At 54.1% G+C, this 14,443-nt stretch overlaps 1 protein-coding gene across 2 annotated transcripts in view; it reads left to right on the forward strand.

Annotated features, from left to right (window-relative positions):
• CUX1 (cut like homeobox 1) overlaps positions 1-13,970 on the forward strand; it is a 372,158-nt gene extending 358,188 nt beyond the window's left edge. For both annotated transcript variants that reach the window (XM_023515709.1, XM_023515710.1), the window contains exons 15-23: positions 5,262-5,389; positions 6,076-6,142; positions 6,604-6,716; positions 9,533-9,649; positions 11,014-11,097; positions 11,631-11,687; positions 12,018-12,098; positions 12,740-12,804; positions 13,024-13,970. In XM_023515709.1, the coding sequence (XP_023371477.1) occupies positions 5,262-5,389; positions 6,076-6,142; positions 6,604-6,716; positions 9,533-9,649; positions 11,014-11,097; positions 11,631-11,687; positions 12,018-12,098; positions 12,740-12,804; positions 13,024-13,093 (782 nt within the window). In that variant the 3' untranslated portion in view covers positions 13,094-13,970. The remainder of the gene's footprint in view (positions 1-5,261; positions 5,390-6,075; positions 6,143-6,603; positions 6,717-9,532; positions 9,650-11,013; positions 11,098-11,630; positions 11,688-12,017; positions 12,099-12,739; positions 12,805-13,023) is intronic.
• The last annotated feature ends 473 nt before the right edge of the window (positions 13,971-14,443 follow it).

The following is a 14,443-nucleotide window of genomic DNA, read 5'->3' on the forward strand; positions in this document are numbered from 1 at the left end:
ACTCTACCCAGGGGGATAGCTCGAGGCTCTGTCTCAAAAAAAAAAAAAAAAGGTCCTGTGGTGCAAATGTGCCTCGAAGCCAACATGACTGCAGCACTGTGACCACACGGAAGAGCAGGAGGTGATGAGGTCAAGGAGAGGAGGAGAAGGTGGGAAATGTGGGTCTTGCAGGCTGATGTAGGGGCCCCGGCTTCCATACTGAACTATGTGTGAGTCGTTGGAGTAGATGAATAGAGGGTGATCTGGTCTCACTTTTTTTTTTTTTTTTTGGAGAGGAAGTAGGATTTACTGGGGGACATGAGTAAGAGGGGGCAGCACAGTCCCCACTTGTCCAGGGGGTGTTGCACAGGGCCTCAATCACATGCTCCTTGTTCTGTAGCTTGATACAGGTGGACATGACAACTTGGCCAGTGTAAACCCTGGCCATGGTGCCCTGAGCCTAGATTGGGGACAACATGAGGTCAGAAATATGAACATCCATTGGAAAGAGCAATTCCAAGGTCCCATAGACCAATCCAGACAAAAAAGATTGTGTATACTGAGGACAGAGAGCATGTGCTCCTGACAGCGGAGGCTGCTGTTTGCAGCCACTGCACCCCAGGCCCCCATGAAGTCACTCTTTAAAAGGCTGTCTCTGGCTACTGTTAGGGACAAGGCCCCAGGAAAAAGAGAGAGGCCAGCGAGGAGGCCACTGCTATCACAGGGGTGAGAGACATCTGTGACTTAGGCCAGGCAATGACAGTGGTGAAAAGGGATTGGATTCTGGGTATATTTTGAAGGCAGAGCCAAAAATGAGACTTAAGACGGATTCAGTGCAAGGACTGAGAGAAAAGAGCAAGGGTACCCAGGGGTTTGGTCTGAATCCCTGAAGGTTAGAGAGTCCTCCCCAGAGACCCAGGTCAGGCTCCTCACTGCCCCAAGGTGCTCCCCCTGGGGCTGGGTAGCAGGGGGTCATGCCTGGCAAAGGCAGACTTGGGGAACAGGAAGCCAGGCTTAATTTCGGATCAACTAAGGTTGAACGCTAGTTAGACATCAAGCAGAATGTAAGTCCACAGAGAGGTGTGGACTGGAGGATTGTTGGCTTGTCAGTGGCATTCAAGGTGGCCAGAGTGGATGAGAGGAAGGAAGAGGTATCTCTGGACTGCCCGTGCAGCAGCAGTGACCAGAGTTTAGTGTGTGCCTTGGTGGGAGGAACCAGCTGCAGAATCAGAGAAGGAGTGGCCAGCAGGGAGGAGGCCCAGAGGGTCAGTGACCTGGAAAAGAGCTGCCAATGCAGCAACCAAGATGAGAGCTGAGAAATGAGGACATGGTAATGTGCAAAGGTCATCAGGGACCTTAGCAAGGACAGTTGGTATGGGGAGGGGGGGTGTCAGAGTCTGATGGGAAGTGCTTAAGGAGGTGGAGGAGAGGGATTGGACACTTGGCAATCAATATACAACTCCAAAGAGTTTTGCTGCAGGGGGTGGTGGGGTCAAGAGAAGGGGTGCGTGCATGTGTGTTCCTGCCAGGACAACACGCCTGCGTGCTGTGGGAGATGAAAGAGCTTGTGCTGCAGGGGAGTGTGGTGATTGGCTGAGGATGGGAGTGGGTGAGGATGATCTGTGGGTGATCACACACATAGGTGTAGAGTCAGACAGGGATAGGTGTGGGACTGGCCTACACTCTCTAAGCAGAGAAATGGTGGCATTGATAGGCCCCTGCTCCCACCTAGTCTGCGGGTGGCTGGTTTAATAAAACAAGTCCCCCGCCTCCAGGAAAACCATGGATGTGACATCCCCAAGCCTTGCCCTCCGATTCCAAATTGCCTTGACTTTTATGGTAGCACCCAGCCTCCTGAAGTCCTGGCTTGATATGTTTTGAGATCTCCCCTCTGACCAATGCACACTCTGAGAAGCCAGTCCAGATCCTCCCAGAAGGTCCCACAGACTTTCCTAAGGGGAAGGGGCTGGACTTCACACAGGCAGTCTTTCTGTCCCACCCCCATCTGATCACAGCATCTCCCACCTTACCGGCTTTCTTGGCTGCACATGCTCTGGTTCACATGTTCCAAGATGCTCAAGGTCCCCTCTCTTGACACCCCCCCCCAACCAGGCCTACCCAGCAGACTCTCCCCCTCACAGCTTGGTGCCCTGCTTCCTGACATCTCTTCTCAAGGTCCTGCCAAGAACCCCCACAGGAGGTTCTGGCCACACACAGCCACCATTTCTCTGGGCTTCCCTGTCCACTGCCCGGGCTCGTACCACCCCTGGGCCTAAGTCTCTCCAGCCCATGTCTCCAGCCTCAGGTCCTCAGGTTGAGCCCTACCACACATGTTCCCATAGCTGTCCACCAGTTCTGCTCACTCAGCTGAACCAAACCACGCTTCTGCCTACCCCCTCCCCATTGGGGGGGGGGCCAGACTGAGGCTGGGCCGCCCTCTGGCTTCTATACAGTGATGAGGCATGTGATTCTCACTAGCACCTTCTACTGCTTTGCCCCAGGCCCTGTGCTGCGGATTGAAGAATTTGCCCAAGGTCATGATATTCCCAAAGCAGGGCTACCTTTCAAGCCCAGTTCTAGAAGATTCCAGACTTGACACCAAATGGCCACCCAGAGATGTGACCCCAATTATTTGGTCTGCGTGTTGTGGACTCCAGCAGATAAGAAAGAGGCAGAGGTGGTGGCCCATGTCTTCTCTAAGTAGGCTATGTCACTGAGGCCCCTCTCTCAGGGAAGCCTCACAGCCAGTTTCTTGGTCTTGTCACCTTCCTAGCATAGAGTGGTGGCCCCTACTGGGACCCAGCCAAGCTCCAGGACAGTGTCCAGACCCTGGCCCCCACCAGGGCCTTCACTTTAGCCTCACTCCCAAGGCCTCACTGACCCTCTGGGCCTCCTCCCTGCTGGCCACTCCTTCTCTGATTCTGAAGCTGGTTCCTCCCCACAAGGCAGGGCCTCCACTGCCTGCCTTACCCAGCCTCTGCCAACTTCTGCTGCCCACACAAACTGCCACCCCTTGGTATCACCCCAAGCTACCTACCTGTCCATGGACAGCTTCCCTTAACCACTCAGGCTTGTATCCTGAGGCCTCCTCAGTGGCAACCCACTTTCTGGGAGCATTTGTGGCAGCAGCAATGGCTATCCCCCAGGCCAGCTTAATATAATGGCCCTGGCCATGGGGTTGGGGACCAGCCAGCCTGGGGCAGCCTAGACAGTTTGTTCCTAGGGCCCTGGCCCCTGCAAAAAGTGTCACATGTCTCATATAAGACCGTGTGCCCATGCCCAAAGCAGCAGGCCCAGGTGTCCTGTCATCTCCCCCATGCCCACAGGCAGCTCTGGTCAAGACTAGGGAGGCCACAGACTCCTGGCAGAGAAAACAGGCAGTCCAATGGATCACCTCACCAGTATTTTATCCAACCTTCATGCCACGTGCATACATCTAGTGACAAGGCCCACTCTGGTCAGGCAGCAGCCTCCTCTCCATAGTTTCCCCCCCAGCCTTGTACTTCTGTGCCCTGTGCCTTCATCCTAAAGGGGGTACTGCTCATTTCGGCCTTCTTCAGCACCCTCCACTTGTCCTTGGTTTTGTCACCTTCCTAGCATATAGTGGTGGCCCCTACTGGGACCCAGCCAAGCTCCAGGGTCTTGGGATCAACCCCCTACCCCATAGGATTGGTTCTGGCACTGATCTTGGGATGCTGTTCCTGTTGACACCCAGGGACTGCACTGAACCTGTCCCCTCCCTCAGTCCAGGCCCTGCACCTCTGTTAATGTTACCCAGGGTCCCATTAGCTTTCTGGTGGTTTCCTTTCCCTGCATCTTGCCACAGCTTCCAGCCAGCTCCCCTCGTAGGCATGTGTGGCCAACTCTGCCATCCTGTCCTGCAAGCCTGGGGGGTCAGGGCATTTGTGGTCTTTCTGAGCCTCTCCCTGTCAAGGTCACCCCTGTAGGTGACCCAGGCATAGCCCTCCCCCTTTCCCATCTCAATTCTGCTGACATCACCCACCTGCCAGGTGCAGAGGGGCTTAGTGAACTTCTGGAGACTGTTGTGTGTGGATGAGCTTAGACAGAGCTTGGGATGGACACTTTTGGGTTTGGTCCCAGGTCGGAAAGCCTCAGTTCTTCATCTATAAAATGGGATCTTGTCTCTGACTACTATAAGGGTTTGGTGCGCAATGGGCAGCTGGAAGATGTAGCAGGTGAGGATGAGGCCAGGCTGCTCCACCTTGGCCCAAGGCACCAAGTCCAGCCAGGACTAGATGGACAGCTGGCCAGCAGGCCATGCTATGGTGGGGTGAATCTGCCCAGGAGAGCACAAAGGCCTAGTCCCTGGCACTGCCTGCAGCCTAGATCCTCTGAGCATTTCTGAGGCCACAGTGCCCCCTCGTGGCAATGCAGTCTGCCTCACCTCAGGCCTCAGTTGTCCACTCTGTGCCCCCAACAGCTCAGCCTGAGCAAGGTTTATTGTCACCATTTTACAAATGTTGGTCAGAAAGGGTGATCCAGCTTCCCAGAGCCACATAATCCACCAAAAGTTAAGCCAATTCTTACCCTTGGGGCTGCCCGGCTCCCAGGCCACTGCTGTCCTTCCTGCCAATGACCACTTATGGCACCCAAAGGCCTGGGCTGACAGAACTTCCCTCACACCTCCCACCCCTCTACAGGGCAGAGACATCTCCAAACAGAATCCGTTTGGATTTGCAGTAAAGACGGCCCTGGTACTCAGATAGAGGACAGAGCTCCTAGGAACCACTCCCGACCCCCAAACCCCGCTGCTGTCTCTGCCACTGCAGCTGGACCAAGTTGGTCAGCTGTCAACCTAGATGTGGCCCCCAATGCGCCTGCTATGCCTATCTCTCCTCTCCTGCTCCTGGTGTCCCTCTGGTCACTGTCCCTGGGCATCAGCCCTAGAAGGAGTGTGGGGCCTTGCTCTGCTTAATGCAGGCAGAGGGAGGCCTAGAGAGGGGAAGGGGCTGCCCAGGGTCACGCAGCTGGTTATGGGTGGAGCCAGGTGTACCTGTTTCTTCCAAATCCCTGTCCCGAGCTCCTTATACTACCCAGGGGATTTCCCAAATGCAGCAAATGTTTGGGCCAAGAGTGCCTCTAAGACTATGCCAGCTGGTCTAACAGGGTCTTCCAGGCAATGGAAGGTGGGGAGGCAACCACCAGCACTCTTATGGTGCCCAGCAGTCCTGCTTCCAGGCCATGGGTCAGAGAGGCAGAAGGAAGGGCACCAAGGGTCCTACTAGGCTCCCTCTGACAGCGATGTCTTCTTCTGGCCACAGGACGCTGTGCAGAGCTACAGGTCCACGTCACTGAGGCTGTGGCCACAGCAGTTGAGCAGAGGGAGCTGATCGCCCGCTTGGAGCAGGATCTCAGCACCATCCAGTCCATCCAGCGGCCAGATGCTGAGGTGAGCCCACCCCAACCCCTTGGGCCCCACCACCTACCTACCCAGTATCTTTTTAGCCTCAGCAAACCCAACCTCCCAGGCAAGCCAGCCATGTCTCAGGCAGCTGGGGTCAGCTTGCACCTCTCTAAGATCCAGAGGAGCTGTCACCCACAAGCACTGTATTTTGCCCGCTCACTCCATGCAGGCCACTTTCCCCCCAGTTTGGGTTACCAGGCCACAGGGCTTCCTCAAGCTGGCACAAAGCACCCTGTGGTCCAGACGTGGGCTTGGACCTCTGCCCTAAGACCCCTGGGCAGGAACAAAGCCAGGCCACTTCTCATTCTGTTGATGAGGAACTGGGTTTGGGGAGAGAAGTGGAGCCTCCAAGTCACACAGCAGGTTGGCTGCAGGCCAGGGCCACCAAGGCCGTCTAATGCCCAAGTGGCCAGTGGCTTGGGAGAGGCCTACTACTAAACTCTGGCCTTAGGCATGAAGACGCAGCCTTCTCTTCTCTGGTAGCCCACATAGGCACCCAGATCCAGCCCTTCTGCCACCAGCCCCCATTGCCAGATAACCCCACCTACTCTTGGCCACCCACCTCCCCCCACCATTTTGCACGGCCACCCTGAAAGGCTGTATTCCATGCACATGTATTCCACACTCACTGTGGATAGGCATCAGCCCCAGTTGCTTCTTCTCACCTGCAGGGTGCCGCAGAGCACAGCCTGGAGAAGATCCCAGAGCCCATCAAAGAGGCCACTGCCCTATTCTATGGTGAGGAGGGGCCCAACCTATTCTGTGGTGAAGAACAGAATGGCAGGGGGGAATAGGTGGTCCAGCCCAAGAACCTAGATCCTGCTGGGCCAGGATATGGTATGTCCCTCTGCTTCCCCAGGGATCAGGGGCTAAGGCTGACATCTGCAGAGGTCGCAAATCTAAGACAGAGGGATGGGGTGTAGGATCTGGGCCTGGCCCTCTGATAGTGTAAATGGATAAGCTGAGTCCTCCCCAGGCCTCAACTGTCAGGTCCACCATCCCATTTTCACTCCTCCCAGGTTCTCCTGGCTATCCCCACCCCTTCCCCAACTGGTGTAGCACCGCGGGGTCAGATACCACATGTTCTCTACCCCATGGCACTTGGCCAGAAATCCCTCAAGGCTGGGGCCACCTAACCTGAGGGCCCCATGCTGGCCTCTGCCTTCTGCCATTTCAAGCTGCTCTCCTCTCCCTGCTAGGACCCACAGCAACAGCCAGCAGTACCCTCCCAGAGGGCCAAGTGGATTCATTGCTTTCTATCATCTCCAGCCAGAGGGAGCGCTTCCGTGCCCGGAACCAGGAGCTGGAGGCTGTGAGTCATGTCCTCTCCTCGAAGCTCCTTAGACCTGGGGAAAGACAGGCTTAAGAGAGAAAGATGCGTGTATGGCAGAAACCACACACCACCTTGGGATAAGATTTATTCTGTGCAGTCAGGGAGGGCTTCCAGGATGAGGTTGTGCCATGTTGGACTGTGAAAGAAGAATCAGATCCTCAAGGTAAAGGAGATGGGAGCCAATGAGCCAAAGGGAGTGCAGGTATTTCCAGGGATGGAGAAAGGAGTTGTAGGAAATAAGACACAGAGATTCCAGGCAAGTGGCATCCTGCCAGGCTGAGGTGTGTGGGCATCCCTCTGCAAGCAGGGGTCTCAACAAAAGATTTAAGTAGGGCAGTGACACTCCAATAATGCAGGGTAAAAAGGATCACTCAGGCAGCCATTTCAAGAAAGTAGGCTAGCCCAAAAAGAAGGCCAGAGAGTAGTGACCATTGTCCAAGGGGAACATCTAAATCAGGTGGAGGAGTGGAGAAGCAGGGGCGCTAGAGAGAGGAGGGGAGGGTCTGTGAAGCCCTGGAAAGTTGAACAGCATAAGGATGTCCAACTCTGTGGGTCAGGGAGAGGGAGGACGCTTAGACCCTGCTAGTGGCCTCTCTAGAGGGGTACTATGAAGAAGGGGCCAGTCTGGACAGATGACCAGTTCCCTTGACATTCAACACCCATGAGGCACCTGTAGACCATGGAGGTGGTGCTGCCTGCCTTGTGGGTGGTATTGACACATGGATGGCGGCTGCAGCACCTACATTGCCTGAGGATGGATGTGACCCCTGCAAGAAGACAGACCAGGGAACAAAAGCTAGAGTGGGGGGTGAGGAGCAAAAGGAACAGTGGTAAAGGGTATTGGATATGCCAAGGCCAGGTGCAGAGGGCATGGACACTGGATCCAGAAGTACAGAGTGCCCAGGTAACAGACCAGAGGAGCACCTAGAGGCAACTCCATTCTGGGCTTGGGGACTCACTAGACCCCACACCCTCATCATTCAGAGCCAGCTTAGGCTCTCGCTCCTGCCCATTTTCCCAGTGGGAACAGAGCCAGGGAGTTTTTACTCCTCGAGGAGTTGTAAGCCAGACCCAGTGCTGGCTCAGTGACAGCACTGGGACCCTCTGTACTCTATAATCTGGATTCCAGAGCAGGAAGGACCAACAAGACTTTTCCCCTTGGGACTGCCTGTGTGGGCAGTGGACAGGGAACACTCTTCCTGGGGACAGCATACTGTGGAATACCATGCAGCCCTTTAAAAAAGAGCCTTCAGCTCGGCACCTGTGGCTCAAGTGGCTACACCTTAGGTGGCAGGTTCGAATCCAGCCCAGGCCCACCAAACAACAATGATGATTGCAACCAAAAAATAGCCAAGCGTTATGGCAGGTGCCTGTGATCCCAGCTACTTGGGAGGCAGAGGCAGCAGACTAACTTGAGCCCAGGAGTTGGAGGTTGCTGTGAGCTGTGATGTCATAGCGCTCTACCCAGGGGGACAGCTTGAGGCTCTGTCTCAAAAAAAAGAGTCTTCAAGATTAAATAGGCAGAGGGAGATTTTTTTTTTTTTTGCTTTAAAAATCTAAACCTTTTAGTAAGCATTTGTTTTTAAATTGTGGTAAAATAAATTAACATAACATAAAATTTACTATCTTAACTATCTTTAGTTGTCTTTAACCAGACAGTGGTCATAACTACATCTACATTATTGTGTGACCATCATCACCATCTGTCTCTAAGTCTCTTTTCATCTTGCAAAACTGAAACTCTGTATCCATTAAGCAACAATTCCCAACTTCCCACCCCAACCCTAGCAACCACCATTCTTTCTGGCTCTATGAATTAGATGACTTTCAGTACTTCACCTAAAGTGGAATCATGTATTACTTGTTTTTTTGTGACTGGCTTATTTCACTTAGCCTAAGTCCTAACGGTTCATCCGTGTTATAGCATGTACCAGAATGTCCTTTCTTTTTAAGGCTGAATAACATTATTCCATCCTGCATATCTGCCATGCTATGTTTATCCATTCACTTGTCAATGGATACTTGGTTGCTTCCACATTTTAACTACAGTGAATACTGCCATTGTGAACATGGGGGTTCAAATATCTCTTCATGGCCCTTTTTTCTTGTTTGAATATATACCCAGAAGTGGGATTACTGGATCATGTGGCAACTCCGTGTTTAATTGGGGGGTTAAAATGCCACATTCCCAGGTATTTTTTTTGTACTGCTTAAATTAGGAAGGAGATACCTATTCAAGCATTTGAATCAATTGAAAAATGAGATTCCATTTTACTTTGCCCTGAGACTGGCAAACATTAAACTACATAGTGATTCCATGTTTATGAAATGTCCACAATAAGCAAATCTATAGAAACAGAGAGTAGAGTTGTGGTTGCCAGGAGATGGGAAGGAGGCAATGGGAGGGACTGCTGGCAGGTTTGGGCTTTCATATTGGAGTGATAAAAACGTTCTGGAATTACGTTGTGGGGATGGTTATAGAACATACAGACTAGAAATGACTGAATTGTACACTTTAAAATGATGATATTTATATTATATGGATTACATCTCAATTTTTTAAAAGCTGATAATACATGTAACCAAAACCAAAATATGAAGAAACTTAAACTAAGAACTGTGACTTCTGTCTGGGGTGGGGCCACAGGAAGGCAAGGGGAACTCTCTAGAGGGGGCTGCTGTGAGCAGAGTCTAGCAGGACAAGGAGGAGGCCATGGGCCCAGGGCTTCAGGTAGACAGAGCAGTACCTGTGCCAGTATGAAGGCCTATCCCTGACCCCTGCCCAATCCCCACAGGAGAACCGCCTGGCCCAGCACACCCTCCAAGCCCTGCAGAGTGAGCTGGACAGCCTTCGAGCTGACAACATCAAGCTCTTTGAGAAGATCAAGTTCCTACAAAGCTACCCTGGCCGGGTGAGTGCCCTCCCTAGTGGCTGGTCAAGGATGGTCAGAGCACTCAAGGCAGGAGCACTGGGGACAGTAACATCCTGGGCAGCACCAGGCCCCCAGAAGGCCATCCAACCCCCCCACACACACACCCTGCCTGCTTGCCAGCTGTCCTCCCTAAGTTGGGAGAATCCCCCAGAGTGAAATCAGAACCAGCCAGCAAGATAGAGCAAGAGGCAGAGGCCATAGACCCCCAGCCCAGGAGCCTGAGCCAGCCCCTCTATGAAATGGAGGTAACCTACCAGCTGTCCCCAGGATCTGAATGTTGCATATATAGCACAGACTCTGGAAAATTGGTATCAAAAAAAATTGTAAATAACAGAATTTAGGAACAGGCACAGTGGTTCATGCCTGTCATCCTAGCACTGAAAGGCCAAGGGGGGAGGATTTCTTGAGCTTAGGAGTTTATGATCAGGCTGAGGAGGGTAAGATTCCATCTCTACCAAAAATAGAAAGAATTAACCAGGTGTTGTGGTGGGCACCTGCAGCCCCAGCTTCTCAGGAGGCTGTGGTAAGACGATGCACCTGAGCTCAGGAGTTTGAGGTTGCTGTGAGCTAAGATGATGCCACTGCACTGTATCTGGGCGACAGAGAAAGACTGTTTCTGCAAAACCTCCAGATTTTGTCTAACATCCCCCCAAACCAATCAAGAGAGTGGAACAGAAATTTATCCACTGCATTCTGGGCCAGGAAGGCCTGTCTGCAGCTTCTCTCAGCCTCCAGGCTTCCAAGGGGGCCCTTGGTGTAAGGACATCTTTTCTGTAGCTGAGGGGAAACAGGGTGGAGGGTAAGAGGGTAGGGAGTCCACTCTTGTGGCAGGACCTCCAGGTAGAGCCATTCAGCCACAAGCCCCTTCCAAACCTTTTGCAGCTGTACTGGAGCCACCAGAGGGCGCCCAGACCCTGTAGACCAATGTCACTGCAGGGGGCTTGCTGGGGTGGCTCTCCTGCTTCTCCTAGGTGCCTGCCTGCCCCCTACAGCCACCCACACTCCCAGCAGATTGCTCCCACCTCCCTGCACTGGGACTCAGCCCTGTCCTTCTTGTTCCTTATGACCCCTATTAGGGTCTTAGTTCTCCACATGTGGCCAGGGGAAGAACACAACCCTGGTGGAAAAACTTGATGCCCCTGTGACACAAGGCACCAGACATACTCACATCACCCCAGCACCCTCTCCCAACTCTGGGATCTGTTCTCCCTCTCCCATCTCCCTTTTGCAGATGAGGAAACTGAGGCTGCACCGTGATCCTGCCAGCCTGCCTTCCTCCATGCGCTGGACCTTCCTACTGGGCCCCAGACTGACTGGGTCTCTCCTCCTCCTTCCCTATGCAGGGCAGCAGCAGCGATGACACTGAATTGCGGTACTCCTCCCAGTACGAGGAGCGCCTGGATCCCTTCTCTTCCTTCAGCAAGAGGGTTTGTGAGCCCAGCCTGGCAGGGGGGTGGGCAGGCCAAGGAAGCCAATGAAACCCTTGCTCTCACTTTGCCTCTGACCTCCCTGATTCTCCACTCCACCTGCTGTCACCTGTTCACTCATGGCCACAGCCATGAGGTCCAGGCCCACCCAGGAGCTCCTGCTCACAGCTGCCTGAGGGTGTGCAGCAGTGAAGAGGTTGACCTGGGGTGCACTTAGGGAAGCAGGCAGGCAAAGCACTCACAGGGTCAGGTGATAGGTGATGAGACACCGCCCCCAACTCCCTCCTCCATGGGCTGCAGAAAAACTTTCCCACAGGCAGAATGGGCCACAGCAGAAAGGAAGAGGGGCTCACACAGATGTCCAGGGAGCCCAGCATGTCATGCTGAGTGGGACTGGGTAAGGCCCCAGCAGCCTAGGATTCTGCGAGAATAGCAAAGCAGGGCAGTCTGTGAACAGGCAGGGCCCCCTCTACCTTCTGGGTGGGCCCCAGGGGCCCTTTGAAGTCTTTTCCTCATCATCCCTCCCCCTTCAGGAACGGCAAAGGAAGTACCTGAGCCTGAGCCCCTGGGACAAGGCCACACTCAGCATGGTAAGTCCTTGCCTGTGCCACCTGGGACAGGCCTGAACATCTGTCTCTAGGCACCTTGTCACCTCTCCCTCACCCAGGCTAGAGAAGCCTCAGGGACTCCACTGACGCCTCACAGGCCCTGCCAAGAGTGGCTGTGTGATCTGGGATAGTGTCTTTACCCCTCCTACCCCTGGACAGCAACTCTGGTAGCCAAATTTGCAGTAATTTGTGCAACTGGGCTACAGGGGACGCCATTCCTTAGAATTCCCTTAGCCCTCCTTCCCACCTGTAGGGGTGGAATGGGAGCCCCCACAGCCTATACCTCCTTACCCACCCCTTGCTGCTCCCCAGGGGCGCCTGGTTCTCTCCAACAAGATGGCCCGCACCATCGGCTTCTTCTACACGCTGTTTCTGCACTGCTTGGTCTTCCTGGTGAGTGTCCCAGCCAGTGGGCCAGGAATGCATTCACCCACTCCCCACACCACACCTTCAGCCCTAGGCCACTCCTCTCACCTCCACAGGCCTCAGCTCATTCTGTGGGAAAGGCCTGATTGGCCTCATTTGGGGGCCTGGTCCTGAAGGGCTTGGTGGAAGGAAGGGCCACTCTTGGTGGCAGGAGGGAACAGGTGTGATGAGCAGATTGGCTGCACAGAGAAGGGACATCTTGCACTGATCTCTTCACTGCAGAGGGGCATATGGTCAGTGGGCAAAGGACATGCACGGGCCCAGTGTTGCCTCCTTGTCCACCAAGTGTGGGGAGAAGAGGGGCAGGCCATGTCCATAGCAGGTGACGGCCTCCAGAACCTCTACCCCAAGCCAGGCCACAGTCACAATAGCCCCTATGGGCTAGCCTGGGCTCCAGCTCTGCGCAGGTCTGCCCACAACGTTACTGATGGTACATCCGTGTCTGGGCCTGTCTGACCACCTGTGAAATGTCTGTAAGGCCCACCTGGCCTGGGGACTGGGCCATGAGACCCTTTATATCTCTGGAGGCCAGGCCCAGAGGCCACAGGTGGGCCACAGGAGTAATCATGAGGCAGAATGGACAGCTCACAGTGTCTCTGCCTGGCCAGGTGCTGTACAAGCTCGCGTGGAGTGAGAGCATGGAGAGGGACTGCGCCACCTTCTGTGCCAAGAAGTAAGGACACCCACCTGGGCCCACCCATACTAAGACCTCTAGCACCACTCTGTGATACCCCCAAGCCCCTCCATCATGTCTTCTGCTCCTCGGTCCCCTACCATGCCCCCCATTATGGTCCTCCCCTCCCCCACCCTGAACCCCCATCACACCTTATCCCCCCCCACACATTTCTTTCCTTTTGATACTCAGCTTCAGAAAGGGTTGTATACCCCACAGGTTCGCCGACCACCTGCACAAGTTCCATGAGAATGACAACGGAGCAGCGGCTGGTGACTTGTGGCAGTGACCCCTACCCCTAGGCATCCCACCACAACAGTGATGGTTGCATGCCCCACCCCTGCTTGCTCAGCTACTTCTAATGACTTAGACTCCCCTAAAGAACCCCTCCCCTAGAAGATGCCCTTGTCCTGTGCCCAACAGCTGCCAGAGGACCCAGGTCTCCTTGGGCCCCTCAAAAAAATGTGTCAATCACATCATGCCTCCTAAGTCCAGATAGCTTCTGATACCTGGCCCAACTAAGCTAAAGGGGTCCCCTCAGAAACCCCCTAGGGCACCACCTCAGGCTGGTGATCAACCTGGGCTTTGCTCACAGCCTGATCTCTAGCCCTGGTGGCAGAGACCCCCCCCCCCAACTGTGATGGTGATCAAGTTACCATCAATTCTGGCTGTGGTTAATCCAGTTTGGGTTCCCTGGACCTGTCTGCAGCAGGGCTCTGTGTCCCCTGGGGCTCTTCTGGGATCCTGGCTCCCTCCTGCAAGAGGTGGAAGGCCCTTCCTACCAGGCCACAGGCTTTAAGTCCAGCCCCCTGGCCTGCCTCTTTCACCAGCCACACCGCCCAGAGGACAGATTTGATTGACAAGACCTAGTCAGCTCACCACCCCAAGAGGAAGAGCCCCAATGGGTGGCACAGTTTCTATTACCCTCCTTCCCCCAGCCCCACATGATTTCTGCTTTCCCTGTTAGCAATATAGTCTAGGTTTCTAGGTGAGGAAGAGTCTACAGTGAGCCCCCTGTGCCTCAGACTCTTCAGACCCAAGGACTGGGCTGAGGGGCACAAGCACCCTAACAGCCACCTGTCAAGGCCACTGGCAGATCTTCCTAAGTTAGATTTGCACTTGCGCACTCAGCTTTGCACATTCAAAATAAACCATGGTTGCAGGAACGCCAGTGCCCTGTGCTCTGTGACCCTAGAGTTCTAGGATGGAGCCGGGGAAGGGGGAGCAGTACCAGAGCAAGGACTGACCTCCCAACTGATCTGTTGATGGGGGCATGGCACTGGCACACAGAACATCTGTCTCCTTCCTGTTCTCAAGAATTCCATGAGTGGGTCCAGAGCTTTGTTGAAACTCAAGCCTATCGTATCTGTTTTCCTGAGCAAATGAGTAGCCCCATCAAAAAAGGAAACCCATTTCTTTTTTCAAAAGCTACCTGTCATGCTGTGATTGGGTGTATGTGTCTTAGTAGATCCACGTCAGTTCCTGGAGAATCCCTGCTTCCCTTTCTGTGTCCCCTGGAGCCGTATCTGAAGCATGTCCCTTTCCCTGAGTCCCTGCTTGCCAGGTGCTGCAGAGACCATGCCCACCAACCCCTTGAGCAACAGCCTTACACCAGGACTCCCTTGAGCCCAGCGCCACT

The sequence above is a fragment of the Otolemur garnettii genome, unplaced genomic scaffold (genome assembly GCF_000181295.1).
Source record: "Otolemur garnettii isolate 467f Iridium unplaced genomic scaffold, OtoGar3 scaffold00077, whole genome shotgun sequence".
Taxonomy (NCBI): Eukaryota; Metazoa; Chordata; class Mammalia; order Primates; family Galagidae; genus Otolemur; species Otolemur garnettii.